We start from the raw sequence: 15,650 nt of genomic DNA, 5'->3' as shown, positions 1-15,650 counted from the left end.
CAGAAAAAAAACATCAGGCCTTTGGGGAGGGTTCTTGGACCAAAAAGTATCCCAGAACAGACTCAGAGCTTGTCAATGTGAAATTAGTTGCACAGTTAAAAGACAAGTTCAGGATGGAGAGCGATGTGAGTTGCAGTCACACGCAGCTGCCCCAGCTCAAGTAGTTTCTCCATTAGTACATCTGTTGAAGTCAATGGGGATGTAACAACCCTTACAGTGATGAGTACTGCCAGCGTTTACCTGCTTACCATCAGAGTAGAGCTTCAGTTGTATGGGCCTGGCCTTAGCAAGCATTATCCAAGATATCAGGACCCAATAGCTGCATCTGTGTCAAGGCAATCCCAGGCACAAATCCAGGCTGGGCAGGGACTGGCTGGAAAGCAGCCCTGAGGAGACAGACTTAGGGGTGCTGGTGGACAAGAAGCTCAACATGAGCTCTCGATGTGCACTTGCAGCCTGCAAAGCCAATCAGATCCTGGGCTGCATCAGGAGGAGTGTGGCCAGCAGGGCAAGGGAGGTGATTCTCCCCCTCTACTCAGCTCTGGTGAGACCTCACCTGGAGTACTGCCTCCAGTTCTGGAGCCCCTATTACAAGAGGGATATGGATGTGCTGGAAGGTGTCCAGAGAAGGGCCACGAGGATGAGCAGAGGGCTGGAGCACCTCTTCTATGAGGACAGACTGAAGGAGTTGGGGCTGTTCAGTCTGGAGAAGAGAAGGCTCCCAGGTGACCTAATTGTGGCTTTCCAGTATCTGAAGGGGGCCTACAGGAAGGCTGGGGAGGGATCTCAGGTAGTGATAGGACTAGGAGGAATGGAATGAAGCTGGAGGTGGGGAGATTCAGGCTAGATGTGAGGAGGAGGTTCTTCACCATGAGAGTGGTGAAGCCCTGGAATGGGTTGTCCAGGGAGGTGGTTGAGGCCCCATCCCTGGAGGTGTTTAAGCCCAGGCTGGCTGAGGCTCTGTCCAGGCTGATCTAGTGTGGGGTGTCCCTGCCCATGGCAGGGGGGTTGGAACTAGATGATCCTTGTGGTCCCTTCCAACCCTGACTGATACTATGATACTATGAATAGCTGCAAGCCCAAACATATTTACACAATTATATGCAACTTCACTGACTTAGATTGCTCCTGATTTGTGCTGTCAGTTGACTTCAGCCATGGTTTGTGGTTGTTGTGGGATTTTTTGGTTATGCATCACAATTTTAAAGACATACAGCTACTGCTCTTTAAGGAATTGTAGGAAAAGCTGCCTACTTTGGTGCACATGGCTTTTGTTCTCTGATTTCTATAGTGGGAAATATTCTTTATCCTTATTAAAGCTTTAATCTGGCACCAGTAAGATAGGATTCTTCTGTGCTTCCTGTAGCAGACCCCCTTATTCTCATACCATTCAGGATAGCCAGCACATCAGAGGGTCAGAGCAAAACAAATCTTGATTTTGCTGGTTAAAGGTAACTCTTTGAGGGCAGCTGTAATAACCAGTAAGCTGGAGGATCTCAAAATGATGCGTTGTGTCATTTATATTACTGTGTGCCAAAGTCTGTTTCCACTCTGTGCAGGCCACTGCCTTGCATAACACAGTAGTGTGTTGTCTGTCATCTTCATAATGGTGATTAGTGCTAACCAAATTTAAAAATAAATACACCTAGACAGCAATACTTAACTTCACATTTGACAATGAAACCAGGAAGATAAATCAATAAAAGACAATGATGAAGCTTAATCACACAGGGAAAGAACCTCAAACTATTTATTATTCATTAATGTGTGACAGCTCCATTATTATTGGTCTAGAGGCAGGAGCTCAGTTTCCAGACAGCTGGGTGCTGATATAGCATGCATGATCAGGTCTTGAAAAATAATGCCCCTCATACCATTTATCAGTGGGAGCTCTCTCCTAGCCCTTTTGAAGCTTCTCTTCGGGGCTCCTGCTTCCAGCAAGTCATGCTGAAAGGTAGGATTCATCTGGAGAGAGCATAGGAGATTAAGAAGAAAGATCCAGTATCTGTAAAGTGTAGTTTACCAAAGTGTAGTTTTCTATACAGGGAGAGTGATTGCCCATTGGAATGGGCTGCCCAGGGAGGTGGTGGAGTCGTCATCATTGGAGGTGTTCAGGAGGAGACTTGATGGGGTGCTTGGTGCCATGGGTTAGCTGTTTGGGTGGGTTGGATTGGTTGATGGGTTGGACGCGATGATCTTGAAGGTCTCTTCCAACCTGGTTTGGTTTATTCTAAATAAATGGTTTTATTCTAAGAGATACTGAAGGAATGGAGACTATTTAAGTTAGAAAAGGAAAGATATGCTTGGATACATGTTAGTACCCAAGCCTGTAAAAAGAACCTATGAAAAGGAGGAGAATAAACAGTTCTCCATGTCCACTCATGAGCAACAACTTGTGAATGGGCTTAAATTGCATTTGGTTTATTTTGTTTCAATGAGAGGAAGAAATTCCTAACTGAAATTATTTATTGCATTTGGTTTATTTTGTTTCAATGAGAGGAAGAAATTCCTAACTGAATTTTTCTTTTTGTAAGTACTGAAATGCATTTCCTAAGAAGGTTATGGAACTGCTGTTGTTGGAGGTTTATATGAATGTTAGAGATGAGTACATTCAAGAATGGTTTGGTTTAGCTGATCTGTGTTGGGCAGCAGTTGGACTAAAGGGTCTTTAAGCCCCACTCCTGATGGGTTTATATTGAAAAGGATAATCTTGGCAGGGTTAAGGATTTGCTTTTAAGTTTTTCCTGCCCTGGCAAATGCCATGTCCTCCAAGGTACTCATTATCTGTGCACAACCCACGCTTCTCTTCTCATTATTGTTTTGGGTACATGGGAAACTAGTGGAGGGCCTGCATAAAAGTGGTTTCTCTCCTAGATGGGGTTTGGGTGCACAGGGTGAGTTAAGTTATAGAGAATCTTTATTCTGATTGTGTGGTGAGGGAAGCAAAAATGTATAAGCCTAGTTGAGGGAAGAAGTCCCTTTTAAATCATGTAAGTGATAGACAACTGATTTCTCGAAGGTGTTCGTAGCCCATTCATTTCTATTTAATTCATGAGAAGTTAATTATGTGGGAGGGAATTTCTGTTGACTTGTCAGGGCTGATTTCCAGACTCAGCATCTAGTTCTCCCACAGGCTCTGTGCACGATCCCAGGCCCCACTTCTTCATCTACGATACTCATATAATAAAAGCTGTTTTCACGATAAGCCATTCATGGCTTCATGCCTTGTGAAGGTCCTCTCTGCAGAGGCAATCAAGTGCAGTTGGCATCATTCTTTAACCAAACAACAGCAGTAGAAACCTGAACAAATATTTTTATTGGATTGGGCAGTGTTACAGTTAGAACAACAGATTCTGTATGTGTGCCATGCTGATAAAAACCAGGCTGTACTGTTTACCACAGTCAGATCTTTAATCCATAGCATTATGTGGCTCTCACTGGCTGTTGACATTCCCTCCCTTGCTTCAAAGGAGTGATTTCCATTTTTGAAGCTCTGGATTATGAGTCCTGTAAGGATTTCTACTTAGTAGTGGAAGCAAAAGATGGAGGCACTCCAGCCCTGAGCGCCGTCACGACTGTGAACATTAATGTGACAGATGTGAATGACAATGCACCAACATTCAGCCAGGCGGTCTACAGTGCAGTCATCAGCGAGGATGCTGCCATCGGGGACTCGGTGATCATGGTAAGTGAGGCCATGGGCAGGATTTAGGCAGACCTTTAGTAAAATACTGCTGCAGTAGTTAGTGAAAGTTAACTACTGCATCTTGAATCCTGTGTCCAGTTCTGGGCCCCTCAATTTAAGAAGGACATTGAGACTCTTGAACATGTCAAGAGAAGGGCAACGAGGCTGGGGAACGGCCTCGAGCACAAGCCCTAAGAGGAGAGGTTGAGGGAGCTGGGGTTGCTTAGCCTGGAGAAGAGGAGGCTCAGGGGAGACCTTATTGATCTCTATAACTACCTGAAGGGAGGTTGTAAACAGGTGGAGGTTGGTCTCTTCTCCCAGGCAACCAGCACCAGAACAAGAGGACACAGTCTCAGGCTGTGCCAGGGGAGGTTTAGGCTGGAGGTGAGGAGAACTTCTTCACAGAGAGAGTAATTGGCCATTGGAATGTGCTGCTCAGGGAGGTGGTGGAGTCACCGTCCCTGAAGGTTTTCAAAAAGGGATTGGATGTGGCACTTGAAGCCATGGTTTAGCAGTCATGAGGTCTTGGGTGACAGGTTGGACTTAATGATCTTTGAGGTCTTTTCCAACCTTATTGATTCTATGATTCTATGATCTTGAATCACCCAGACCATTCTCTAGCACCTCTGCACCTGCTACTGCTTTCCAGGCTGCTGCCAGTTACTTTTTCTCCAATGTAAAGCAGCAGTACTGTCTGTTTTGGTTTAACCCCAACATGCTGCAAAGAGCAGTGTCATGTTTTAAGGTATGGTATTTCATGAGTTAACTAGAAACAAGTGGCTTTTGCTGGAAAGGCAGAATTCAACTTTTCAGTGAGACACATAGTACTTGTGGAACCTAGCATGCCGTTTGCCATACTCAAGCTTCACAATACTCTTCTGTTGGAACTTATGGATCCAGAAAGAAAGTGGTATGTGGAATATTAAGATTAAAACATGGTGTATGTTCTAGGGATAGAATTTTGAAAAGATCTAATGACAGAATCACACAGAATCACAGAATCAATAAGGTTGTTAAAGAGCTCAAAGATCATCAAGTCCAACCTATCACCCAGCACCTCATGACTAACTAAACCATGGCTTCAAGTGCCACGTCCAATCCCCTCTTGAGCACCTCCAGGGATGGTGACTCCACCACCTCTCTGGGCAGCACATTCCAATGGCCAATTACTCTTTCTGGGAAGAACTTTCTCCTCACCTCAAGTCTAAACTTCCCCTGGCACCGCTTGAGACTGTGTCCTCTTGTTCTGGTGGTGGTAGAAAGTAGTATGGCAGAAAGTAGTATGTGGAATATTAAGATTAAAATATGGTGTATGTTTTAGGGATAGAATTTTGAAAAGATCTAATGGGAACCTCTTGTCAAAAACTGATTTTCATGCTTGGCTTGATACAGTACAAGTGTGCAGCTCAGATGTAGCGAGTCTGATGGAATATGAACTTTCACTTTTTGGGGTGTTGAGCAATTAATGTGTCATACAAATGGCTTAATATTCATTGTGCTCATTTTCATTCTTCTCTCAAAAAAAGTTGATAGCAGAAGATTTGGACAGTCCTTCCAATGGCCAGATCCATTTTTCCATAGTCAACGGTGATCAAGACAATGAATTTTCGGTTGATCCAGTTTTGGGACTCGTGAAGGTTAAAAAGAAATTGGACAGAGAAAGAGTAAGTTTTTTGTGGGACTTTTTAACTTGCCAGAACTTACAGGTGTGTACTGATCTCAACTCTGCTGCTAGCTTGTTTTGAAGAAGCTTCTTGTACAGTCTGCAACAATCAGTCTCAGATGCTCCAACATGTCTTTCTAATGTTGTTACACTTCTTGCCACCCCAACCTTATCCCCAATGCTTTCTACAAGGCACCTGCTCTGCTAGCATTCCCATCCTGCTCCAACACAGCAGCTGAGGACATTTCAGGGTAAAAAAAAACAACCATAGAGTCTCTGGTGGTGCCACTGGCAGCTATTGCTGTGTTAATGAGCTGCCTCCTCTCTCCCGCATGTGCAAGCACACACGTGCAGCGGTGTGTGCAACAGAGTGATTACAACATACTCCAGATTGTGGCACCAAGCACCGAGCTGAGACCTCAGCCATTAATTAGCACTGTGCAAAACATGTCACTGGGGAGGTGATGTTATGAAGTGGCCAGGCTGCACCAAAACTGAAAGAGTGCTTCATTAAACAGATTCTGCTGCTTTGTTTGCTCACTAGATTATTCATTCAGGGTGATTTATCACCATTTTGCCATAGCTAGCAATTAGCAGCTTTTGGGAAAAAACACACAAATACATTTGCCTGTGCTACTAGCAGGGCAGGAGAATGCTACATGGCTTCAAAAGTCTTGCAGTACATAAAGAAATCCATGCCTTCTGCCTCACAAAACTTGGGAAGTTGGTTGCTCTCCTCAGAATATGGGCTCAGCTGGAGCAGCTCTCTGCTGGATACAGGGCTGCTGTTTAAAACAGTGGCAAATATCCTTTCTGTAGTCTCACAGGCAGGATCAAATGGTCGGTGTTTGGTGGCAGAAAGACTTAACTGCAGGCTGTGGAGGACAGGGGACTAACAGCAGCTAGGCATGTTACAAGTTTGCTGTAATATATTTCTCTTAAATGATGCAGGCTTGATTTCTTAATATGATTTTAGTTCTGAGGTGCAGTCATGTACAACTACATTCAGACACAGACACATTCACCTTCACCATTAAATAGTGTGCATATTCACTATGTTCAGACCTCTTTCTATTCAGCTAACAAGGTTTATAAGCAGAAGTTGTGAACTCTCACCCTTTATGAAGGCTAGCCACAAGAGGAAGACTTGGCATGTATTTTGCCAGGGATTTCTATGTGAGAACTGTAGCTTTTGTTCCAAATTTTCCTCCATATCAGTTCATTTCTTCCTGTTGTGCCAGCTCTGCTGCTTCTAAGCTCTGTGGGTATTCTTGTTCTGCTCCCTGCTATTCCTGTTCTGCTCCCTAATGTGTAAGTTTATTATGTTTAAGGGTAAAATTACTAATCTTATGATCAATAATATGATTTTCCTCTGCCCCCTAATATTTTAATCTGACCATGACCATGCATTCTAGGGGTGCAGCCCTCCTCTGACTTCAAAAGTGTGTGACAGGGGCTAAGGTGACACTCAAAATTAATGACCTAGGTGACAATCAGTACATGAATATATAAAAGTAGGCAGGATGGTACTCAAAGTCCTGGCTTCTTTTAATTACCAAAGTATTATGGTCAAGTGGAATGTGCTTAACATATATTGACTGGACGTGAGGAGGAAATCTTTCACCGTGGGAGTGGTGAAGCCCTGGAATGGGTTGTCCAGGGAGGTGATTGAGGCTCTGTCCCTGGAGGTGTTTAAGCCCAGGCTGGCTGAGGCTCTGGCCAGCCTGATCTAGTGTGGGGTCTCCCTGTCTGTGGCAGGAGGGTTGGAACTAGGTGATCCTTGTGGTCCCTTTCGACCCTGACTGATACTATGATACTATGATATATTTCATACCAGCTCTGGTTTATCTGCATTTGCCAAACTTCCCCTTGGTTAAAATAAGTTGTGGTACTGTCTTTTTCTTTGCTGCTTTGGCCTCTGTCTTTGCTGCTTTGGCTTCTTTCCTAGACACAGGTGTTTCTGACCGCTTCAGGGGAAATGGTGCATAATGCCTCATCTGCTGCAGATCCCCAAAGGCAGTGATGATTCCCAGGTTTCAGTGGTTTAAGGAAACTCATTTCCAGAGCTGTAATCACACAGAAACCATGACTTTTCCCATCTCCCTTTCTGGGATTCATTGAAATGAAAGCAAAGAAACACAAGAGTTGAGAAAGATCCCACAAAACTGTCAGTCAAGTGTGCAGGTAGCAGCAGAGATCACATCTTGAAAAAGAAAAGTTTTTAAAAGGTTAATTCTCTGCCTCAGTGTCTTGACTTTTGCAGCATTCAAGATTCTCCCTCTCTCCTGTGGCACTGTGCCCCACCCAAGTCACAGCCTTTCTCCTCCCAACATCCCTCCCCAAAACTTTTGTCTTTGGGTTGTTCCCTCATCCCAGAAGAGTCCCACTGGATGTCCTCCCATCCTGAAAAAGCCCCTTTAACATGGCATCGTTGCCCTCTGCCAGGACCTGCTTATCCCCTCTCCACCTCTGCAGCAAGAGGGATGTTTGAGCTGGTGTGCATTGCCCTTTGATCCCTCCCCCACAGAGAGATTCATGGGCAGATGCCTCAGAGCCTTCCTGGGAAGCAGAGGGCGATGTACAGCAGAAAGCAGTTGGGATACTGTGATGCATTGAAGTTTCCTCCCAACATTAACTTTGCCAGACCAACTCAGTCAGCAGCACATGAAGCTGTATTTACAAGCAAAATCTACACTCCACGATGGAATGCAATGAATGTGTATAAAATATACAGGAGTTACAATATCGTGCAGATATTTACAATTAATAAACAGCACAGGGAACCCCCTGGCCAAGGACCAGGGGAAGCTACTAGCTTCTTCCCCCCTATCTTATCCTTACCCAGACTGGACATGAGGAAGAAGTTCTTCACCATGAGAGTGGTGAAGCCCTGGAATGGGTTGTCCAGGGAGGTGGTCGAGGCCCCATCCCTGGAGGTGTTTAAGCCCAGGCTGGATGAGGCTCTGGCCAGACTGATCTAGTGTAAGGTGTCCCTGCCCATGGCAGGGAGGTTGGAACTAGATGATCCTTGTGGTCCCTTCCAACCCTGACTGATTCTATGTTCTGTGATTCTACCCCACTGTACAAATGGGACAAGAGAAAGGAACAGAGAAGTTAGACTTAGCCAAGGCCAGTCAAAGCACTCAGATTATCTCTCCTGAGTGAAGCAAAACAGCCAGAGATCAGCAGAGAAGAGAGAAAGGGAAGAATGGTTATGGTACAGCTCCTCTTATTCCAGACATTTACCCAATGAATTTGTTTAGAATAATCTTTTGTTCTCCTTTTTACACCCAATAGTGACTTACTTCTATTTTTCTACTTGTCTGCTTGAAACCTACAGCTACATTTTAAAGGCATAGCCTAAAACCACCACAGAGACGTAAGGAGGCTGACATAAGGATGTGGTTCTTAAACTGTCACCCATAAGCTGTGCCTAGACAGAGCATTTGCAAATTGTCACATGCACTCACACCTCACGCTCAGGCACATATGTGCGGTGAGGGCCCACGGGTGAGGCACTGCACTGCCCACACTGCGCTGCGTACTTTGTGTCTGTGGCAAACAAGTAGGCTCAAAAAACCCTTATCTTCTGCTGCATGATGGATAATACCCTGTTGCTACAGCGACTGCTGCCTCTAGTAGTCCCAAATGTCTTCCAGTGCGTTTAAGCCAACTGCCTGTGATTTTTTCTCCTGGTTCTCCATCACCATGTTAGAATGACTGTGTGTCAAACTGAGCTTGGCTCTAATAAGCAGTTTATATAACATCCTGGAAACCAAACATAAGATAAATAGAATCAGGTCACATACTCCTAGGAGAGATGAAAACCTCAGCTGCAGTAGTAATGGCTACATTGGGATATATCTGTGGTGGGCTGAAGTTTCCCCCCAGCATTAACTTTGCCAGACCAACTCAGTTAGAAGCAAATGGAGCTGTATCTACAAGCAGAATCTACACTCTACGATGGAAGGCAATGAATGTGTACAAAATATACAGGAGTTACAATATTATACAGATATTTACAATTAACAAACAACACAAACCCCACCTGGCCAAGGACCAGGGGAAGCTACTAGCTTCTCCCTCCCTGCCTTACTCCTTACCCCCCTGTACAAAAGGGACAAGAAAAAGGAACAGATAAGTTAGACTTAGCCAAGGCCAGCCAAAAGCTGCCAAGCAATGCAAAACCAGCCAGAGATCAGAAAAGAAGAGAAAAGGGGGAGAATTGTTATGGTACAGCTCCTCTTATTCTAGATATTTACCCAATTAATCTGTTTAGAATAAGCTTTTTACACCCAATAGTGATTTATTTCTATTTTTCTACTTTTTCTGCTCAAAATCTGTAACTAAATGTTAAAGGCATAGCCTAAAACCACCACAATATCCAGTGTTTAATTCTTGTCTGCCCCTTTCTTTCAGGAATACACCACCTGACACAGTTATTTTAATACAGTGAAGCTGTTTTCTTTATTGCTAGCATTGTAAAAAACGTTGGGACACGGTGTGGCAGTAAGCAGGATAATGTTATATTAAGGGCAGAGAAGGTAATGAGGCTAAACAGATTGCTTTAGGATATGGTAGGTGGTGCACTGGATGTAAAGAACATGAGCTAACATTTGGGACTGCTTTCACGATGATTTAATGATTTCACCTTTTTACAGATATCTGGTTATTCATTAGTTATCCAGGCAAGAGACAGTGGCATCCCTCCTTTGTCTTCATCTGTGACGGTCAACGTGGACATTTCTGACGTGAACGATAATAGCCCTGTCTTTACTCCAGCTAACTATACAGCTGTAATTCAAGTAAGTTTATCCTGCAGATCAAAATCTTTTCTGACTTTTAACATCTGAAAGCATTTGGTTTCAGTTAAGTAGCTCTTGATGATTTATCTGCAAAAGATACATCAAGTGGTCTTACTTAAAGGAAAGTATAAGCATGTCTTTCTTAAGTCTTTGGTAAGTTTCTGCTTGCTGAGGCTCCTTAGTTTCAGCATCTGTCACACATTTTACCATTCATCTTTGTTGCACCAGGTATTCTAGCCTTAAAAGTCTGAGCAGGAATGAGTTTGCACTTCTTTCCACCTCGCTCAGGGTATGAGTCCTAATGGTTAGTCAGCTACAGCATCAGGCTGAGTTCATCAGTCCCTGGATACCTGCATCTCTGCTTCTGGCCCATGGGCTGTAAGCAGTGTCAAAATAAAGACTGCTTGTCAAATTTCATCTTGAGCAAAGAGCATTCAGTTAAATATTCTCAACAGCAAAATGTGGCATTTTATGATTGTGATATGTACCATTTTAATACTTTTCTTTGTGCACTGTCTATATGTGTAAAGGAAAATAAACCAGTGGGCACAAGCATTTTGCAGCTGGTAGTGACAGACAAAGACTCTTTTCACAATGGCCCCCCTTTTACCTTCACCATCCTCACTGGCAATGAAGAGGAGGAGTTTACCCTGGACCCTCATGGAGTCTTGAGATCTGCAGTCATATTCAAGCATATGGTAGCAACTGAATACGTGCTCTGCGTGCAGGTACGACTTGATATTTGGGACTGCACAGAATCAAAACCCCACACAGTGGTAGGTCATCTGTGCATTGCCTGTATGGGTTGGTTTTAATTGACTGTATTCTATGAGTAAATACCATGAATTCCAGTTTGAAAGTTCACAGTATGGCATATTTCCTTTGATGTCCTCAAACCTAATTTCATATAAATATAAATAGGTAGCCAGCCACCATTCCTATTTCCTCCTCATGAAATGGATTTTCTGATCAGCAGCCCTTGTGATTTAAGATTTTCATCTGTTTGGGTTTTTTTTTTTCTCTTTCTGTAGCCAAGTGAGGAAAATAAGCAAAAATGCATTATACACATATAAATACACCACAGAACGAGTGACAGCAAATTATTGTTCTAGGAAGGAAAATCACTTCTGCTTTTAAGTCATAAATTAAATCATAAATTATTGGAAGCCTACCAAGAATTCATGAAATCACATTTCCAAGGTCAGCTTAGCTTGTAAAGAATGTGAAAATAAGCCATGCAATAGAAGCCCAGCTCAAACTTAGAGTCATTGTTGAGGCTCCTTGTAACCAGGGTAATTTTGATTACCAAAAACCTGTAAATCCAAAAGTAATTTGTCCACATTTCTCAGGCCTGCCAGAGAAAATGTTATAGGGCTGAGTAAATATGCAAGTCCAGGGAATGAACTTCACTTCTTCACTGAAATTGGATGTGGTCCTACAAGCCAAGTCTGAATTGCAGGCTTCTTCCACTTGCTTCACTTCTGTTGTTTTCTCTAAGTAGAGCCTTGTCTGCTCTATTACAGGCACATTTAATGCTGCTCATTGTGGTAATATCCTATGCTGCTCATTGTGGTAATATCCTGTTGTAGTGTGATGGTTTAACCCACTGACACAGCCTAAACTGTCACATATCCTCAGTCAGTTACAATTCAAAAGACATAAACTCTGATGCTAATCAACAGCTCAAATCTGATAAGGTTTTACAAGGTTGCTATTTCATATTCCTGAAACCTGTATTTTGAGCCTTCAATTTTATGATTCCATAAAAGAAACCAAAAATAACCCAACCTCACCTTTCATTCTTCATCCTAAAATATCCTGCTTGCAGGAAAATCTGCTAGCCAGAGTTCCAGCATAGACAAAATTTGTTGTGTCAATTAAGCAGCATCCTCTGACTGTGCAGATCCAAGTTTGTCAGGTACACCAATTATTAGGCAGACCACAATGTCTGAGATGCACCCACATGTTCAGAACACCACACTGTTGGATTCTGGAGTCCCAATTCCTCCCAGTACTATTTTCTTCAGGGATTTCTGCAGGGAAAACATATTTTATCTTTTCCTGTTATGTATAGGGAATAGACTAGACTAGACTAGACTAGACTAGACCAGGAATGGTTCCTTCCATTCATAGGTGCCAGAGTGCCGCTTTCCCCTATCCGCTGTCAGATCCCTCTTCTGTGTCAGTTTTATCCAAAAGCAATGATAACATTGGGAGTGGAATTGGATGTAATCTCTGTGCATACATGTGTGTGCAGGCATACTTAAAATCTTCTTCTAAATACTTCAGCCAGCCCTTTCAGAAGTGTCACTGAATGATTTTTACTGCCTTAGAGTTACCAATCCTTTCCTATTACTGCTGTCCTCCTGCCTTTTTTCTTTTTGTTGTTGTTGGTTGGTTTGGGTTTTTGTTTGGGTTTTGTTTGTTTTTTTCTTAATCTTGTAAATTGTCCTCATTATCTTGAAATACAAAGATCTTTGAATGTGCTCTGCATCTCTGCCCAGTGGTAGTTTAGTCCCGCTCCTTCTCTGGAGCAAATAAATGTGTGGAGCAGTATATCTTAATAGTGACTTTGATGAAGTGTCTGTCTTAGTGCAGGAAAGAACTGCACAACTTTCTGTCAAGATGGCCTTGGGTTTTTTTGTCATACTTGCTCTTTTACTCTCTATAAAAAAGTGCAAATGATGCTATCATATGTGCTCTGGGGTCGTGCAGTCATCTGTCCAAGTGCAGGGCTGCTCTCGTATTTTATCTTTAGTAACAGCCCAAGCAACCTATTTAATTTTTGGAGGATGGTAAATTTTATTTATTTCAAGAATGTTTCTCGCTTGCTTCAGGTAAAGTGGTACAGAGCACTGCAGAAAAGCTCTGAACTCGCTCACATCCACACAATCTAAGCAGAGACAGAACTATTTTGGAGCACACCAAGCAATGCAGAAACCGATGCTAGTATTTCACTGGACTTCAGTCTCTTTTCCAGTATAGAACTGAGCCCAAACTTCATTTGGTGTAGAATATACCACATTCAAATGATTCTGTTGTGAAAAGGACAAGTGATAGCTGTGGGATCCTGGGAACATTTCAGTTTGAGTAATGAGACATTCTGCTGACACATTTCTCTCTGCAATCCACTTAGATGAGATATCTGTGCTTCCCTAAAGAGTTTGTAAGTTCCACTGCTAGAAATGCCTGAGCCATTTTTTTACATATGTATTTTGCAAATGCATTTGGGAAGCTCTTTTGAGAGCTTTTCAGAATTCCTAGTGCTGGGAAAATATATATAGCAAGAAGTGATGGTGGTTGGCTGTGTTAGGGATGTGTGGTTTATTTTGATTTTTTTGTTCCTTTTCCTAAATTACGCTAGGCAAAGGACTCTGGGAAGCCCCAGCAGGTTTCCCACACCTATATTCAGGTGAGGGTTATTGAAGAGAGCATTCACAAACCAACTGCCATTCCACTGGAAATTTTCATTGTCACCATGGAAGATGATTTTCCTGGGGGAGTCATTGGGAAAATTCATGCCACCGATCAGGATGTGTACGATGTCCTCACCTACACGCTAAAATCAGAGCAAAAAAGTTTGTTCAAGGTCAACAGCCACGACGGGAAGATTATCGCCCTCGGGGGGCTCGATAACGGCAAGTATATCCTGAACGTGTCTGTCAGCGATGGCCGGTTCCAGGTACCCATCGACGTCGTGGTCCACGTTGAGCAATTGCTGCAAGAAATGCTGCAGAACACAGTCACCATCCGTTTTGAGAACGTTTCCCCAGAAGACTTTGTGGGCCTTCACATGCACGGCTTCAGGCGTACCTTGCGAAACGCAGTGCTCTCCCAAAAGCAAGACAGCCTACACATCATCAGCATTCAGCCGGTGGCAGGCAGCAATCAGCTTGACATGCTGTTTGCGGTTCAGATGCACAACAGTGGTTTCTATAAGCCTGCCTATTTGATTCAGAAGCTTACCAATGCAAGGAGACACTTGGAAAATGTGATTCGTATTTCTGCTATCTTGGAGAAGAATTGCTCTGGACTGGATTGTCAGGAACAGCACTGTGAGCAAAGTCTGTCTATTGATTCACATTCCCTGATGACCTATAGCACGGCACGAATCAGTTTTGTGTGCCCCCGCTTCTACAGGAATGTGCGCTGCATGTGCAATGGTGAGTACCGCTCCCGCTTCCCCGGCCATCCTGGCACATTAGGCGATAGGATTGGTTTTATTCCTCTGATGCAGATTAGAAGGGGCATTTCAATTCAGTCCGTTACAGCACGACTGGCTGGGGTATTGTGGGAATTGATTTCTCAGGCTCGGGAAGAATTGTTCGTGTTTACTGATGTAAATGGAAGTTGATGAACTTTGGCCTTTCACGACAAAGACCGCTTTCCTGGAGGCTCCATAATCAGAGCCATCAACCAACTTCCAGAGGAGGGGAAGGAAAGGGAGAGGAAGGGAGAGGAGAGGCAGGGATGTGGTTTCCCACCCCTTCACTGCCACCCGCTGGAATAAACCTGGAGTGTGACCACAGCAGAGCAGCCTGGTCCGTAGCAATGCAGCAGCAGTCTCCAAGGAAGGGGACCCCTGACCTATGCATTGCAGGTGGAAAGGCCTTTTCCAGTTCCATTTTTATAGAGGCATAGAAACCGATGAACTATTTTATTAAGTAACTGCAAGCAAGCACTATTCCTGACCTTTGAAGCTATAATAGGTCACAGGGTGGGCTTTTGGCTGGGTTTCAGGCTGTTCTGCGTTCTGGTAGAGATTTCACATGGGCATATATGACAAATAGGCTTGAGAGCCAATCTTCCTGATGGTTCTGCACTTGGAGTGTAAAACCTCAGGCAGTCATAATAATAGTTCTGTTTCTTTTGTTTGTCAGGCTATTTGCTCCTCATTCCACTTCATTTAAGAGTGGAGAAAAAAGCTGCTGTAAAATCAATACATCTAAGTCTCTCTCATCTTAAGCACATGTGCACACATACAGACACAGAACGGCACAAGAATTCAGCAGCCATGTCTCCGTAACCAACCTTTGTTTCTGCAGCAGTCAGCAGGACTTCACGTCTTTACTATCGCCTTCAGCAGGGATGAAAACAGGCATAAATTGCATAAACCTTAACCAGGAATCATTGTCTCCTGCAGTGCATAAATAATAATGCCACAGAAGTTCAGTTCTGTTAAATATCAAAATACTGTGCGGGAGGTATTTTCTCGTACGCTCGGGAGCAGAACGGTCAGTTTTTAAGTGACAGCTTTATAAATTTCCAATGAAGGTACCTATTATAACAACAGCCAGCATTCTGTTACACATGAAAGCCTCTGAAATAAAGGATTTTCACAGATTTAAAAGGGACAATGCTGCAATATCATCTAGACGAGTCCAGGAGCCAGTGCAGGAGCGCTGTCTGCAAGACAATTTTTGTTCTCTACGTTGTAGCTTTGTCTTACTTTCATACCAAGAAATCACAAATCCTCATCTCCGTGGGGATGCTGAGA

The 15,650-nt window shown here is 43.5% G+C and overlaps 1 protein-coding gene across 1 annotated transcript in view; it reads left to right on the top strand.

Annotated features, from left to right (window-relative positions):
• FAT3 (FAT atypical cadherin 3) overlaps positions 1–15,650 on the top strand; it is a 490,375-nt gene that overhangs the window by 430,181 nt on the left and 44,544 nt on the right. The window contains exons 15-19 of the mRNA XM_068149238.1: positions 3,471–3,685; positions 5,212–5,349; positions 10,010–10,153; positions 10,684–10,881; positions 13,518–14,316. Coding sequence (XP_068005339.1) covers positions 3,471–3,685; positions 5,212–5,349; positions 10,010–10,153; positions 10,684–10,881; positions 13,518–14,316 — 1,494 coding nt within the window. The remainder of the gene's footprint in view (positions 1–3,470; positions 3,686–5,211; positions 5,350–10,009; positions 10,154–10,683; positions 10,882–13,517; positions 14,317–15,650) is intronic.

Source organism: Melanerpes formicivorus, unplaced genomic scaffold, assembly GCF_026170545.1.
Source record: "Melanerpes formicivorus ecotype bairdi unplaced genomic scaffold, bMelFor1.0.p_v2 SCAF_1, whole genome shotgun sequence".
Classification (NCBI taxonomy): domain Eukaryota; kingdom Metazoa; phylum Chordata; class Aves; order Piciformes; family Picidae; genus Melanerpes; species Melanerpes formicivorus.
This window is presented reverse-complemented; position numbering and strand designations above follow the sequence as displayed.